The following is a 16,949-nucleotide window of genomic DNA, read 5'->3' on the forward strand; positions in this document are numbered from 1 at the left end:
TTACCCTCTCTCCCTGGATCTCTCCAAGGGCAGGGGCCATCTTAACTACTTCAGAACCTTCAGAGATCAGAATTGAACCTGGTACACAGTAGGTACTCAAAATGACCTTGGCTGGCTGAATGGATGAAGAGATGAATGGATGAGTTAAGACTTTATTGAAGCAAAAACCATTTGTAGAGGAACCCCCCCCCCCCCTCTCTCTCTCTCACACACACACACACACACACACACACACACACACACCAGTGGAAACAGAAGAATTACTAGGAATTAAAATGTGGTATTTTAGAAAGAGAAGGTAAGATTTTGAATGTGATAGAAATGAAACCAGGCTCTGGGCATTTTTTTAGCTCTGTAAACTTGGAAAAGTATCTTAGCCTTCTTATGAGCCATTTCCCTCATCTGTAGGATGGAGGTAATCATATGTACTTCACAGGGTTGTTATGAAAGCACCAAGGAGAATGCCTGGCTCCTGAGTGCCATCAACACCACCTCTTTCCTGCATCCATTTCTGTCTCAGGGGCCCGTGGTGCCGTGGCTCCATTGTCTTTCTCTGGATACAGCCGCAGCTGCATGTCACACACAGATACCCATGTGCCTAGAAGTCACTAACGCTGCCCTTTCCACTATCTGTCCACAGACCGGCATATCTTCCAGCTGAGGGCGCACATGTACCAGGCCCGGGGCCTCATCGCGGCTGATAGCAATGGACTTTCAGACCCTTTTGCCAAAGTCACATTCCTTTCCCACTGCCAGACCACAAAGGTAACCAGGGCAGCCCCTGCCTTCTTCCTAGACCACGGCTGATCCGCAGCAGGCCCTGGAAAGAAAAGTCAGGGCACATGGCAAATTCCCATGTCTCTGGGCTTGTAGGTGTTTTAGATTCAAAAGCACGGGAGGACAGACACGAGGTCTGTTATTCCAGTGTGACCCACTGTCCCCGAGAGAGAGCAAGTCTCCGAGGCAAAGGGAGGGTGGCAGGAAAAGGTGAACCTGGCACCTTGGGCTCCTGCTGACGTGCCAGGCACAAGGCCAAGTTCGGCGGGGAATGAATGAACAGGAAATCAGCACACAGACCCAGTGTTATTGAGGGGTCTTGGTGGGGAGGTTTTCCAGCTTTTTGGACAGGAAGCCTAGGCTGGCCTATCGCTTTGCACTTACCAGCGGGGGATATTGTGTGTACTTTCAACATCCCTTGCCTTTCTTCTGCAAAATACGACTTCCTGACGGATGCTGTGAGGCCTGATGGAGACAGATCCTTTGCTCTGTGCTCTCTCCCTTTTCTGTCCCCTGAGTGCGGGAATGTGAAAAGGGTTCTTAATCAGCACAAGTCTCTAGGCTCATCGGGTCACATTTGCTAGGACCTACTCTGTTCGCCGAGGATGGGCTGTTCTGAGAGAGGGAAGCTCCGTAAAGGATTTGCTTCTCTCTGGGAGGGAAGACAGAGGACACAAAGACCTGAGGTTTCATTCCAGCTCATCTCTTTTCCAGTTGCACTGACTCACTAAACCTTGGTCTGCCATCTTAAAATAGGGCTATTGTGAAGAAGCAGAGTTAAGAGAATAGGTGATTGATGAATGGTGGCCATTACGTTGGTTGATGTTAGGAAGGCTGACATTTCTTCCCAAAGTGAGGCCGTGATCTGGGTGACGGGTGAGATTGCATTTTGATTTATGACACACAGACCGGGATATTAATGTGAACCAGCAGTGTGTCCTCTTCCCCTGTGCCTGTGGGGTGTCTGCTCTGTGCCGGGCCCCATGCTGGGCTCAGGAGAGCAGAATGGAGGGGAGGGGGAGAGAGGGGGTGGAGGGAGGGTGGAACCAGCCCCTGGCCTGCATTCTGTATGATCTGGTCGTGGAGATAGGCAGTACTCCGGACAGACAGCTACCCTGTGATAAACCCTGAATTGCTGGACCTCCAAGAGGTGCTGAAGAGAGGGCTTAGCTCTGTCTAGGAGGGAAGTCAAGAGACACCTCAGAAGGAAGTGACTCCATTCTAAAGAATGAGCATGAAAACAAGAAGAGTACAGAATGCTCTGCTTCCTGTCCTGTGAGAGAGGATTTGATTAATAAAATTGTATTTGCTCGCAAGTGAAGTATCGCCAGATATCCCCCATCCTCAGTTTTCCCTTCCATAAAATGGAGACAATATTAGCGTCTGCTTGGTAAGGTTGAAGGAGTTTGGCAGCCTGGTACCAGAGTTCCAGGTCAAATCTCAGTTCTGCCACTTGTTGGCTCTTGACAAGTGAGCCTCAGTTTCCTGGCCTGTGATATGAATGGATCACTGGGTGCACCTCCCGGAGGCAGTGCGTGTGAAGGGCAGTGGCTGGCACAGACTGAGTGCTCAGTGAAGGGCAGCTGGTCTTATCACAGCTCTCCTGAGAGGATGGAGTTGAAATGACGTATTAAATGCTTAGGGTAGGGGTGTCGAACTCAATCAAAGACGGGGCCAAAATCTAAAATCCAGCCTAAATCGCGGGCCGAATGGTTTACTGAACAGTCATAAACTGTCATTGTGATGGAAACACAGCGGAGTGCAGTGATGACAGTGCGGTGCGGGCCACATTGCAAGGCCTGGCGGGACGGATTTGGCCCGCGGGCCTTGTGTTTGACACAAGCCTTAGGGTATTGAACATCATAGGGGCTCTACCCCTGAAACTTGTTTAAGCGTCTGCAGGGCAGGGATCTTTTCATCCACAGCATCTAGCACTTTAGAAGTGCATCGGTTTACATTGTCCCATGAACGTGGAGTGAGCGGTGATGAGGAGGATGTGTTCTCTTTGCCATTCATAGGTATCCATTGAATGCTCCTCAGAGCCCTCACACCCTGGCTGAGTGAGCTTTCTCTTTTCTTTCGGCCCCACCTTCCAGGTCATTTCCCAGACCCTCTCCCCGACCTGGAACCAGATGCTGCTGTTCAATGACCTGGTGCTGCACGGAGACCACAAGGAGCTGGAGGAGTCCCCGCCCTTAGTGGTGGTGGAGCTGTATGACAGTGACGCGGTGGTGAGCGGCCCAGGACAGTGCTGACTGCGCTTTGTTTTACTTACATTATTTAACCAGCCTGATACTGCTCAGGACCCAGACGGGCCTGGCGGCAGTGCCCACCCGGGGAAAGCAGTGAATTGCAGAACCAGGAAAATGGGTGGTGACCATTTGCTGCACTAAAGGGTTTTTCACTTAGAGTTCCCTTTATGTTGCAGTTATAATAGGATCCGGGTCACAGAGCTTCGGTTGTCACACGCAGGTTCAGGAATAGGGTACTTTATAGCGCAACCCCCCACGTGTGCCCAGCCCCAGCTGGTTCCATGTCCCATTGCTGCATAATGACAATGTCCATGCCTTTTGAAAACAGGAGGTGTTTACTGATCTCGCCTGGCTGGAAGGGAATGGATGGGTATCGTCACCAATTCAGCCTTTGGAGCTGGGTCTTTATTTTTTTCTTGGCTGTTACTTCCGAAACCTGCAACAATGCATTTATTCTATCCCATTTTTGCTATTATGGTGACCAGACCTCTTCCTCTCCAAAGATGTTTGTGTTCTGAAACATTGATAGATTCAAAATTACTGGAGATTTTTAAAAAATAACAAATCAAGTCTTCTTTTTAAATTGAGAAGTCTAAAATGAAAGACAATGTTTATTTGCTGTCTCTACCTCCTTGGGAAGTTGCAGAAGCACAAATATATTAAATACAACAGCTGTTCCTAAAAGCTTCTTCACCTCAGAGCATCCTGGCAGCTGTGACCTTGATCCAAGGTCGGGAGGAAATTAGGATGGGAAAATTGTAGAAGGTGAGCAGGCATCTTGGAGAGCACAGACTGCCCTCTTGCTTCCTAGAGAAGGAAAAGGAGACCCAGAAAGGTCAAATGCCTTGTTCAAGGTCATAGCTAGCTGGAGGCAGAGGCAGAACTTGAACCTAACCTTCTGTGCCTACTCTTTCTGTACCTACATGTGGGCATGGCTGGTGTGACCATGCTTTTAGAAACACATACTCTACTTCCCATTCCTCTTCCTCCTCCTCCTTCTCTTCCTCCTCCTCCTCCTCCTTTATCTTTATCTCTGTCTCCCCCAGCTGAAAGTTGGAGCTAGATGTATATATTTATGGAATGTGAGTTCTACTCTTGGCAGTATAGTATAGATTTTCTGTAGAGACAGCCATAAAACACACACCTTTTCAATTTGGTTCCTAACAGCATGGTTCTAATCCTGAGTAATTTTACTTGGAGACCAGTCACAACAATCAGCATCTCTGGAAGCTCCCCTAAGCCAGCCCGCTCCACGGGTTGCCCTTGGCGCCTTTGCTGTTCCGACTCCTTCTGGATCTCTCTTCTGTGCTCTCGGGCCCCACCCCAAGCCAACCCCTTTATGGAAAAACAAGCTTCCGTTCTCCCATCTAAAGGAAAAGGAAACGTAGGAGAGAGAAAACTCCTGTGCGTTTTGCACTTTCCTCCTGGAGAGATGCACACGGACATGCAGATTCTGTTTGCACCTCAGGCTGCAGCTGCCCGGGGCCCACGTCCTGCAGGGACAGCCCGATTGTGAGATTCTGACTCTGTCACACATGCAATTTCAGTCTAGAACTTTCTCTCCTTCCTCTGGGCCTTGTGCTCTCACTGTGGTCTTCTGGCTGTCTAGGAAATGAGTTCATATTTTGCAAATTTGTTGCTTGGGCTTATGTCTACTCTTTTGTTTCCAGGACCAATTTTAATTCTTCTAAGCTAGATCATGGGCAAAATAAGTATACGGCACAGCATCTCAGCTGCCCTACCTGTACCCAGATTAGAAACAGGTCTGACTCTTCCCATGGATACCAGCAGGCAACTCTGCTTCTGAGTGTGGCTGAACTAACCCCCATTTCCACCTCACCCAGGCAGGCTTCCTCCTATAGCCAGCAAGCCACGTGCTGGTTCATGAGTCCCAAGGCAACGAAGCCCTGCAACTGCTCAAACCCAGCCCTAGCCCCAGAAGGGCATGTGGGCAGTGTCCTTGGACTTCAGAAGTCATTAACCCAACAGCTTTCACTCCATAAACATGTACCCAGTGCCTACCCAGGGCCAGGGGACACAGCAATGAATAAAACAGGTAACGCTGCCTGCATGGAGCTTACATTCCAGGAGGTCCTGAGACAAGCAGCAAGCAAAGAGCCCCAGGCTCTGGCCCCAGGCTGCTCCCAGGGAGTGTGGGCCCATGTTCCTGGGAGCAGGTGTGGAAAGAGCAGGAGATGGTGCCATCTAATAGTTCTTACACTCCAAACATACTATAAAAACCAGAAGCCTCGTTCAAGTTGGCCAGGAGGGACCGTGGTGGGAGGTTGACCGCTGACCCCCAAGAAGGAAGTCGGCCCTCAGCTCCCCTGGGAAAGGGGCCGCTTCCGCCATCACCCACCCCTGGTTCCCTGTCTCAGCTGAGGCCCAGAGGCCCCTACAGGGTCGGGAGAGGAGGCTACAGTTGCTGGGGCCAGACTCAGAAGGAATGGATGCTGAAGCCACACAGTTCCCCATCTCCCTCCTCCTTCCCTCACTACTGTGGGAGGCCGCCAGGGGAAGGACAGGATGGGAGCGAGATAAACCCTTGTGTTGAGGGCTTTCAATAGATTGCAGTGAGGGAGCTTCTCTGCCACATAGGAAACCCTGACCCAGAAGCAGGTCTCTATGAATGGTTTAGCCAATGGGGGCCGCCAGCTGGGGGGAGGGGCAGTGGGAGGTTGGCTGTAGGAGTGCACTGACCACCAGGGGGCAGCTCCTGTGTTGATGTCTGCCCCCTGGTGGTCAGTGCATATCATAGCAACTGGTCGACCAGTCATTCCAGTCGACAGGTTGTAAGGGTCTCTTAGGCTTTTATATATATATACCCGCTTTTACTACCAAAAAAAATAGGGTAGAATTGCTCTGTTACTTAAGCATATTGACCTTTATCATAATCATCATCTTACCATGAGTTGAGCACTCATTGTATACCAGTCACTGCAAAGCACATACATCATCAACCGTCATGGCCTTATTAACAGATAGTAGTTTGAATTACATTTTAGGCATAAGGCTAAGAAAAGGTTGAGTGAAATGGTCCAAGGCCATAGGGTTTGCCAGACTCCAAAGCTCACATTCCTGCCCACAATAGTTTTCTGCCCTGGAGAGCTTGTCGAATGTTTGGTACCACCTTATTTCTCCTTTTCCCCTCCAAGGCTACCCTAGGTGATTATTTATATATATATATATATATATATATATATATATATATATATATATATATATATATATATATATATATATATATATATATATATATAATTTCAGAAAGGAAGGGAGAAGGAGAGAGAGAGAGAGAAAAACATCAGTAATGAAAAAGAACCAATGATTGGCTGTCTCCTGCACACCCTCTTTTGGGCCTGGAACCCTGGGCATGCACCCGACTGGGAATTGAACCGTGACCTCCTGCTTCATAGTCAAAGCTCAACCACTGAGCCACACTGATGGGGCTCCCTAGATGACTATTTTAACTTTATGCCACTGAGCTCTCTATGCTGAGGAGAGGGAACCCCTAAGATAGTCTTGGGCCAGGGAATCCTTAAGGTGACCCTCTTAGAGTTCTCCCCGGGAGCCCAGTCTTTGGAAAAGTGTGTGAGGGCAGCGGAAAGAGGGAGATACTGAGGCTGATGGTTTTGTGAAGATTATTTACAAAATTGTGCTGATGCAGCTCAGGAACAGTTAGGTGGCAGTCAGGGCCAAATGTCACTTCTTTTCTGCCTCAGGGAAAGCCGGAATATTTGGGAGCCACGGTGGCTGCTCCTGTCGTGAAGCTGGCCGACCAGGACTACGAGGCACCCAGGCTGAGCTATCACCCCATCTTCTGTGGGAACCTCTCTGGAGGAGACCTCCTTGCTGTGTTCGAGCTGTTACAGGTGAGAGAGGTGGAGGTGACACCTGCACTGGTTATTGTCTATCCAGTCCACTTGGCTGGGGAAGTGGCCTTCCTGGAAGGGCACGTCCTTGGAACGTGTCTGGTCCCTCCCTGCTGTCCTCGGTCTGGATGTGTCTCCTTCTGGGGATCTTGCAGGTGCCACCCAAGAACAGGCTACTCCCAGCACCCCTGTGCTAGAAGGTAGAATCCCAGGATGGACTGTTCTTATGGGTTCAGCCAACAGTGCTTGAACAACCCTTTGTACAAGTTCTTGAGCAGCCTGTGGGCCATGAGAGGGTAGCAAAGAGGAAGGGAACAAACATTTGTGGGGCTTATCATGTGCCAGTGTTGTATTTGCTGCCTCACTTGCCTTTCATCACACCAGACCGCCCTCCGACCTGCTGAGATAGGAATGGGAATATTCTGATTCCCATTTCACAGGTAGTACACACATAGCAAATTATAATCTGTACACCTGAAATTTATATACTGTTATTACCCAATGTTTCCTCGATACATTTAACTTTTTAAAAAATAAATTTTTATTGATTTCAGAGAGGAAGAGATTTGGAGATATAGAAACATAAATGATGAGAGAGATCATTGATCAGTTGCCTCCTGCACAACTCCTACTAGGGATTAAGCTCACAACCCAGGAATGTGCTCTGACTGAGAATTGAACCATAACTTCCTGGTTCATAGATTGAAGCTCAACCACTGAGCTACATCAGCAGGTAAAAAAAAAAAAGGAAGCTGAAAAGCTGAGGCTCAAGGTTAATTGAATTGGATTCAGTTAACCACTCTTTTCATTACACGAAGCTTCCGGAAGTGCTCTGAGTGTGAGTCCCCAGTCGGTCACTGAGGGCCTGACCTGACCCCTTCAGGTCCTCTGAGGGCTCTGGCTCTCTCCATTCCATGTCCACCTCTTCCCTGCCCTCCCTCCTCCACGCTGAGCATAGAGGTGATACCCTGCTGCCTGCTGACAGCTGAGTTAATAGAGGAAGCATTGTCAGAGGCGAGCAGCCTAAGAGAGAAAATTCATTAGGGTTCCATTAGGACTTCTCATTTGATTACTTGTTCAAAAAGTAATTTGATCATCAGAGCAGCTGTCTGCCTGTGGATCTCGTACATGCTGAGAGACAGGAGCTGGAAATGCCTTCATCTGTCTCCCACTGCTCTCCGTTCTCATCTGCGCAATGCCTACTCAGCCTCTCCATCTCCTTTTCTGAAACACTTCCCCATCTCAGGAGGATTTAGCGCCTTGGTGTTCCAATGCCCCAAACGGAATTCATGATCTCTATTTCCCATCCCTGCCCAAGCTAGCTGCCTCCTCCCCACCCCTGTCATCCCCATCCTGGCTCATAGCCCTCCTCTTCTCCCAGACTCTGCCTTGAAAATTCAGACTCAGCTTTAATTCTCCCCTCTGGACCTGGAGCCAGGCCACACCCTTCCTTGGACAGCTTCCCTCTCCCCTGTTCTCACAGACCCTGCTTCCTCTCAGGACTGCTGCGTTGGCCTCTTTTCCTGGCATTTCAGCCTCTTTCCTGCCCTTTTCTTGTTCATTTTATCCTTCATGGACCTTCCAGAACATGAGTGGACACACCACTCTCCTCTTCAGAAATCATAGTGGCTCCCTGCTGCTTATTACCTCCAGAAACATTTCCCCAAGTCTGATTTTTTTTTTTTTTTTTTAAACACCAAACGCAGTCCCTCCAAATAAGGGAAATGAAATTTGGGAACTGCCTGAGATTATGTCCCTCGTGGGGAAATGCCCATTACCATGGTGAGGACTCTGAGAAGATCTAGGGTCTTCCAAAGGTTTTTGACTATGAAACTTTTCTTTTTTCTTTGCATAATAACTCTTTATAGTTGCTCATGAAAAGAAAATCTGCCCCATAGGAAATTATAGGTTGGCATTTAAATTCTCCCCAAATTTGGCTTCAAGCTCTTTTTCAGCCTCAGATCTCAACATATGACTCTACAGACACTATGGCCTCTTTGTGCCAGGCTACTTGCTCTGAGTCATGCGGTTACCCCATTCAGAAATGTCTCCCACTCTGCCCACCCCAACCTCCACAGTCCACCTACCTTTTAGGGAAAAGGTCATCAAATTCAGAACCAGAGATGCCTCCTCCGGGAAGCTTTCCCCACCCCCGCCTCAGTCAATTGCTTTCTTCCACCCTCCAACACGCTGCCTCTTTCCTGTTTAATTCGGGCTGTGGGAAGGCCATTTGTTCACATGTATGATCCTGACAGTGATGATTCCCTGACTTGTGTAACATCCCATCCCAGCCCTGCAGGGGGCCCTCTTTTGGGATCCTGATATTTTGTTGGGATGTTACAACAATCTGGCTTTGGGGCTAGCTTATCCTGCCCACCCCTGATGCTTACCATTTTGCCTTTATAACAATTCTTTATCTTTCCCTGGCCCTGTGCACCGAGACACTGCACACCATGTACTTTTCTAAACCAGCAGCTGCCCCATTTCACTGTGAAAGCATTTCAGCCTCGCTGGGAGCAAAGCCGTTTAATCTCTACCACGCAGTGAGCTTCGCAGCTTGTGTTGAACACTAAGGACATCTTTCAAGGCCCCGTGGAACAAAGCTTTGCCAGGCTGGCATTTCAGCAGCCCCGGGATGAGCAAACAGACATGGGGCGTTTTGTAAAAACCACCCGGAGCACCGTCCTCTGCCCCATCCCAGCTGTTCTGTGTCTTTACCTCGGGGGCTCAAGGGGCAGTTAGATTTCTCAGTGAGGTGGTGTTTTGCAGGCAAATTGCTCACCTCTTCGCTGCCAGGCAGCACTGGCAATGCATCCTCATTATTTCTCAGCTCCCCTATCTGGTCTGGCTCGTTCTGCACCTTCATTGTCTTGAGCCTGTTTGGCATTCGCAGTATCCGCTGTCTGCTTTTTTCTGAGCTTTCTTATAATTGAATTGACCACATCTGCCCTTGCCAACTAGAATATGTCTGTGAAAAAGAAAGGGTGATATATTTGTGCTTTGCAGGTTGTGGTGAGCAATTAGGCTTTATCGGGCATATGGAGCTATTGTGTCAGGCAGCGAATAGACATTTATTATGAGCCCATTGGATATGGAATGCCAATTGTGGGATTGAGAGAATGAAATGAAGTAAACAAACACCTCCTCTGGGCCAAACACCCTCCCAGCCCCCATTAGGAGAAACTCCTTCCCCAAAACAATGCTTCATAGAACTTCTGACTTCCAAGGCACTCAAAGATCATCGGGCCCAATATCAAAGGCCCAGAGAGGGAAAGATACTCATGCAGGGTCACACAGCAGAGCCTGGTGTCCAGGCTCAGTCATGAGTTTCTGCACTAAGCTTTTAGAGAGGACATGCTACGTTCCAAGGCCTGAAGAGTAGGAGAACGGCCCCAGTGGCTGGGACCGAATCAGGGACAGCTTCTTGAAAGATACCTGTGTTGAGCCATATCTTGAAGGCAGTGCTTGGTGGCCTGCACAAGGGAGGACGACCCTTTCTATGTCCTTTGTGTGAGATTTTATTAAAGCACTGGAGGCCCAGTGCATGAAGTTCATGCACTTTGGGGGGGAGTCCCCCCAGCCTGGCATGTGCCCTTTCACAGTGTGGGAGCCCCGAGATCGATCGCCCCAAAGAGGTAGGCCCCACCCACCCATCCGGGGCTTCTCAATGGATTGCCCCAAAGAGGTAGGCCAGAGCCTCAGGACCTGACTTGGAGCCTTGAGACCCTGGCCTTACCGCGCTGAGCTGTGGGACCTATCTCTGCACACATAGTTTCAAGCCCCTGCCCACCCACAAATATACACAGCCCTGTCCACCCATGTATGTCCCCTGCACCCACAGCCTCCTGGTAATCACTCGTTACAGCATGAAGGTGTCACAGCGTGAGGACGTCATGACCACATAGGCTTTTATTAATAGGACTAGAGGCTGGATGCACAGATTTGTGCACAATGAAAGGAAATTAATTTGAAGGTGGCCAGCAGGATGGAACTGGGTGAGATGGGCCAAACAAGCCCTGGAGCCAATCTCCCATAGTCCCTTCCCAGCGGGCAGCACCTGGCATGGTGCCAGGGCTTGAAGGGTGCCTGCGGGGTAAGTGGGGTCACTCTGGCAGGTGGGGTCCCTCGGCCTGGCCTGCAGGAATTGGGCCGAAGCCAGCAGTCTGACATTCCCCAAGGGGCCCTGAAGTACGAGAGAGGGCACTCTACAAAGTTGCTGTCGTTGGCAGCTCCTGTGCTGAGCATCTGCCCCTGGGTGATCACTGCATGTCATGGCCGGTTGCTTAGGTTTTTATATATATAGAGTATAGACCATTGTCCTCCTGCAGTTTGGTTAACTCCAAGTGCACAGGAAATGACATATTTTCATCCTTAGAGGCCTGCCTCTAAAAGACTTCATTTTCTGTTTCACTGATTGGGCGTGGTTTCTACTTGATTAACCTGGAATCTCTGTAGCAGGAATCTCAGTAGCAACATGGGGAATAGGTAAGTCTCAAAGGGTCAGCTTCAATCTGAGCCCCTTCCCCAGTCCACTGCTGGAGTTTCGATATCGTTTTATCAGGTCGCGAGGAGCTACCCTATTTCCCCAAAACTAAGACAGTGTCTTATATTAATTTTTTCTCCCAAAGTTGCGCTAGGTCTTATTTTCATGGGATGTCTTATCTTTCCATGCGCTAGGTCTTATTTTCAGAGGATGTCTTATTTTTGAGGAAACACGGTAGCTATTTTCTTCCTCCACCCCCATCTTACGAAGAGCTCATTAACCTATTGGCTTTGTGGCACATTGTTAAGTGCTCACTAAATGAGCACTTGCAAACGAATGCACTTGCCAGTTAATAGATAAGTGTGGTAAAATGCATCATCTTGGTTACATTTTAAGCTGGAAACATTGTCTTTGCTAAATGTTTTTATGGAGGAAAGGGTTTTACTCAATTACATAATTTGGCTGGTGGTGATAACAGATGAATGAGGGGAAAAAATAAAAGGAAGCAACTCAGATTCATCAGTGAGCCACGTGTAGTATCCCACAGGGTGGGACAGTCCCAGAAATATCCTCTTTCCCTCATTCTCCATTTTCGTCAATGACTAAGTCCAACTACACGTAAAACATGCATGCCCTTCCTTGCCATCCTCACTGACATGTCCAGGACCCAGCATTCATCAGCTGCTGCCTAGATTGTTATCCAGCCCAGCGGTCACCAACCTTTCAGGCCTCACAGACCACCAGTGGTCCACGGACCACCGGTTGGCGACCACTGATCCAGCCTGTCTGTAAGTGAGGTTGGGCGAGGAATTAAAGGATTTTAATTGTGAGAATGCCTTTCTACTGAAATGAGATCTGTCTGCCTCTGCATACCTTCTATTCATGGCTCATTTTTTATTTTTCAATTTACAGTCAACATACACTATTATATTATATTAGTTCCAGGCATGCAGCATAGTGAATAGATATTTATATAACTTATTATGTGACCACCCTAATAAGTGTAGTATCAAACTGACACTCTGCATGGTTATTACAGTGTTACTGACTGTATTCTCTATGCTGTACTCTATATCCCTATGGCTGTTTTTATAACTGCCACTTTGTACTTCTTAAATCCTTCCGAGAAAGACAAACACCATATGATTTCAGTTATAAGTGGAATCTAGAAAATAAAATAAAAGAACAATCAAAACAGAAACAGACTCATAGATTCAGAGAACAACTTGACAGTTGCCAGATAGGAGGAGGGTTGAGGGCTGGGTGAAAAACGACTGTTTTACCGATGAGGTCCTTGCCTGTCTTGATCTTCTAACCAGCACTTGTTCTTTGTGGTAGGTCCCTTCATCCGGGCTGGAAGGGCTCCCTCCCATTGACCCACCAGACGTCACCCAGATCTACCCGGTTCCTGCCAGCATTCGGCCAGTGCTGAGTAAATACCGAGTGGAGGTAGGTGCAGGGAAGGGCCGAGTCGATCTTTGGAATTAAAGGGCAGTCGTGCGTTGCACAAGGGGAATTATGGGGTGGGAAGGAGACATAGTTGGTTAGATGGGCCCTTGAGTTGTTGCTCAGTCCTTTCCCGGAAGAACATACTGTACAGTAGTTCCTAGGCAGCCCGCGGACCTCCTTGCTGGCTCCTCCCTGGGCCTTGGAGTGACAGCTCTGCCGGTCCTCTCCTCAGGTTCTCTTCTGGGGAGTCCGAGAGATGAAGAAGGTGCAGCTGCTCTCGGTGGATCGTCCTCAGGTTCTCATTGAGTGCGGGGGACGAGGAGTCAAGTCCTGCGTGATCCAGAGCTACAAGAACAACCCGAATTTCAGCATCCAGGCAGACGCTTTCGAAGTGGTGCGTGCATCTCGTTCCTTACCTGGTCCTGCCCTTCATTCTCGCAGGTGGATTGTCTTGGGGAGATGTTTTGGAGATTGGACTGTCCCCCACCTGCAAGGAAGGACAGTCTAACTTAGTGAAAAGCCATTCAGAATGAGATAAAACTGACTATCGCTGATGTTTGGTTTGGTTTGGAAGGTTCCAGGTTTGATCATACAGTCGATCAAATCGGGTTAGCAGTGGTCCCCAAAGTGCAGCTCCACCCGCTTCATCCGCTTCAGCAGCAGCACCACCTGGACCTTTAGAAACACAGATGCTCAGGCCCACCCACACCTGCGGAACCAGAGACTGCTGGGGGCTGGGACCCAGAGAGTTCTGGCTTAAACCCTTTGTTACATATCAAAGTTTGAGAACCACTGGCTGAGAACATACCCTCACAAAACTCATTTTAATCGATTTTAAAAATGTATTTATGCATAAAACAGCAGTTGTTTATATGTGAATTTATGCTTTTTCTACAGTGACTTTTTTTTTTTTTTTTTTGCATCTGTCTTTTTGTTTCAGTATTTCAACATACCCTTTTGTGCTCTGATTTGGAGCTTTGTGAGGAGTTTGCTCTGTCCAGCCCAGTGGATGCCAATGGACACATATGCTGAATCAGCAAAGATTAGGAAGAAAGAATGTGCATCTGTGTGCAAACATTTCAGGCTGAGCTTTGCTGAGCCTTGGGGGAGGGGGTGGAGGAGCACCAGGGAAACAGGTGGGCCCTCACCCGCAGCTCCATTTGGAATGGCTCCCTTTGGGCCGGGTACACCTCTCTTAGAGATGAGAGCTCTGGTGAATGATGACAAAATGAGACGGTTGACAGCTACTGCCATGGGAAGTGTGGGATTTTTTGCAGTTTAAGCCCCGGATGAACTGTTGGTGCCGCTCTTCCCATTTTGGGTCATCACTCCGAGGCTTGGGAAGGCACTGCTCTGGACTTTCGGCAAGCTGCCGGGGTGGCCTGGAAGGAGAGAATGACAGGGCAGGGTCAGAGGGAGGAAGGGTGTCAGGCTTACCTTGGACCTGCCTCCAGACAGGGCGCCACAGCCCAGGCAGTGCCCTGACCCCGTGCTGGCCTCTCCCCGCAGGAGCTGCCTGAGAACGAGCTGCTGCACCCGCCCCTGAGCATCTGCGTGGTGGATTGGAGGGCTTTCGGGAGGAGCACCCTGGTGGGCACCTATACCATCAACTGCTTGAAGCAGTTCCTGTGTAAACCCAGGGAGCCCCTCGCCCCCTCCTCACAGGTGGACGGAACCCCAGCTGGGCAAGGTAAGACGCTCCCCTTGGTTCTGGGGCTGTGAACCCCGATAAGACCCTCACAAAGATGCCCCCGCCCCCTGGTCAACTGGATCTTTCTGAAGAATTTGGTCCTTAAGTGCCACCTCTGCTTCGTTAGTTGCCAGATTCTTGCTTTAAGAATGGCATCAGGGTCAACTCCTCTGAGAACTCTTCCTCAAGCTTCCACCCACCCACCCACACTTCCTGACATCTGCTTGATGCTACTTTAATTTGGTCTGTTTCAGATCTCAGGTGCACAGAGTTGAATTAATTACATTTCTCAGTTCATGGTGTACAATTATCATCAATCTGTTCAAAACTGTTCATTATGCCCACCATCCCCCGTGCCTTATTCCCATCCCCATTTCCACTCCCCTCCCTACTGTAGGCCCCACACCACCAATTCTTGTAAAATGTAAATCCACTTTATAAATAAAACGGTTATGAAATGGTACCAGAACCTTCCTTTGGTTTTCTACTCTTTCCACTCAAACTGTGTTTTAAGATATGTCCATACTGCTGTGTGTACATTAGCTTGTTACCATGCCCACTGCACCTACCTCATTTTGCTTTTCCTTTTCCATTATGTTAGACTCCAGGCTGCCTTCAACTCCCCACTTCCACAGACAATGCTGTGATAAATGACCTCTCTTCATTAAAATTACTCTGAGGATCAATAATAAGTGTGGCCATTTATTGATTAGCTATTAGGCATCAAATGCCTTACATCCTGATCTCATTTATGGCCCCAGTGTCATGGGCATTTTCACTGCCATCTTGTCAATAAGGAAACAGGTTCAGAGATGGTAGGAACTTGCCATATTTGCATCCAGAGCTGCCAGTGTTGGGTCCCTGAAATGACCTCCCATTTTCCCCAACCTGATGTGCTTTCATTTTGCTTATTTCAGATTCGCTAATAGCCACTGAGCCCTCTGAGCCCCTCAGCTCCTCCAAGGACCCCTCAACAGATCACATCTATGTGGACGTTGAGCCACCTCCCACAGTGGTGCCTGATTCTGCCCAGGTTCAGCAGGCTAGTAAGGTTGACATCCCTGACTCATCCCCTATGCTGCCGGCTGAACACCCACCTGCAGCCCAGGAGCCACCACAGGACGGAAAAGCTAAGGTCAGAATCCAATCCCTCTTCGTATTTACAAGGCTCATTTGAGTTTGTATGGGAGGCTCTAGTTACTAATCCTCCCACCTACTAGCTGTGTGACCATGAGCATTTCTGAGCCTCAGTTTCCTCATCTGTAAAATGGGGACATTGATACTCACTTTGCAGCACTGTTATAGAGTCAGACACGTCAACATATATGAAATTAAAGTGCCAGTCAAACAGAACAGTAATATTTAACTGAACAGAAACTTTTGTCAATTTATTCACTTGGAAAGACAATGGTTTCATATATAGGACTAATCCCCAGATATTTAGAACCAACTTTGTACAAGGGCATGTGGGACAAAAATATATGTCTTCTGGACTCTAAAGAGAAGTGAGACTTCTCATCCCCAGGTAGCTAAGATTCTGGAAGGGGAGATGGACACATTAACAAAGAACCATAAGCCAAGGATGGAATTTATCTTTCTATGCCATAAACTTAAGTATAATAGCCTGGGCATCAATTGACTTGAAGGAGGCAGTTTAAGAAAGTCCTAAGAGATGGCTTGCCCAGCAAATGGTAAAGGCTGAAATAGAAAGCAGAATAACGTAGATTAGTGGATGTTTGCTCAGGCTGTTCCCATGTCATCCAGCGTGACCCTCTATGACACCTCGAGAGGCCCTCTGTCTCCCACCAGCATGGCACCTGCCACTTTAAGTTAAAAAGCTCAGTTTAAGTGTTTGTTGTTACCATAAAACTGTAGGCCTCACTGGGTCAAAAGTAGTTTTTTAAACATCTTTGCATTCCCTGCATTGGATAGAGTGCCTGGCACAACACAGGTAGGGACTCAAGAGAAGTCCAAGAGAGTGAACGGATATTGGGTACATGATGTGTTTGCAAAGATAGCCTCCTCCAATGGGTCAGCTGTCTTCTCCAGCAAATATGGCCTTTCTGCCAAACATGTATCACTACCTCTCCTACCCCTCATTTACGATTAGGTATCATTTATTTGTACCCATTCAAATCAGAAATGATGCGAAAGGAGAATTGTCTGTATTATGTCACTTAATCCTCACGACAGTGAAGTAGGCAGGTATTATTGTCACAAATATAAATTAATTGCTTAATGACGTATAACCCAGGTCTATAATGCCCTGTCCACTATACCACATAGTATCATAAGTCAGTCTCCCCTCCTGAACAGTAAGCCTTCCAAAGGTGGGGGCTGCCTCCACTTCCCCAAAGTCAAGCACAGTATCTCACATCTGTTCAATAAATGCTTGCCTGTTCAATAAATGAATGAATAGACAGATT

At 48.3% G+C, this 16,949-nt stretch overlaps 1 protein-coding gene across 3 annotated transcripts in view; it reads left to right on the plus strand.

Annotated features, from left to right (window-relative positions):
• The window catches only part of FER1L6 (fer-1 like family member 6), a 118,936-nt gene that overhangs the window by 71,858 nt on the left and 30,129 nt on the right, over window positions 1–16,949 (plus strand). For all 3 annotated transcript variants that reach the window (XM_036437216.2, XM_036437215.2, XM_045581508.1), the window contains 7 exons: window positions 641–765; window positions 2,874–3,008; window positions 6,752–6,901; window positions 12,723–12,833; window positions 13,066–13,227; window positions 14,343–14,523; window positions 15,441–15,658. In XM_036437216.2, coding sequence (XP_036293109.1) covers window positions 641–765; window positions 2,874–3,008; window positions 6,752–6,901; window positions 12,723–12,833; window positions 13,066–13,227; window positions 14,343–14,523; window positions 15,441–15,658 — 1,082 coding nt within the window. The remainder of the gene's footprint in view (window positions 1–640; window positions 766–2,873; window positions 3,009–6,751; window positions 6,902–12,722; window positions 12,834–13,065; window positions 13,228–14,342; window positions 14,524–15,440; window positions 15,659–16,949) is intronic.

Source organism: Pipistrellus kuhlii, unplaced genomic scaffold, assembly GCF_014108245.1.
Source record: "Pipistrellus kuhlii isolate mPipKuh1 unplaced genomic scaffold, mPipKuh1.p scaffold_m20_p_14, whole genome shotgun sequence".
Classification (NCBI taxonomy): domain Eukaryota; kingdom Metazoa; phylum Chordata; class Mammalia; order Chiroptera; family Vespertilionidae; genus Pipistrellus; species Pipistrellus kuhlii.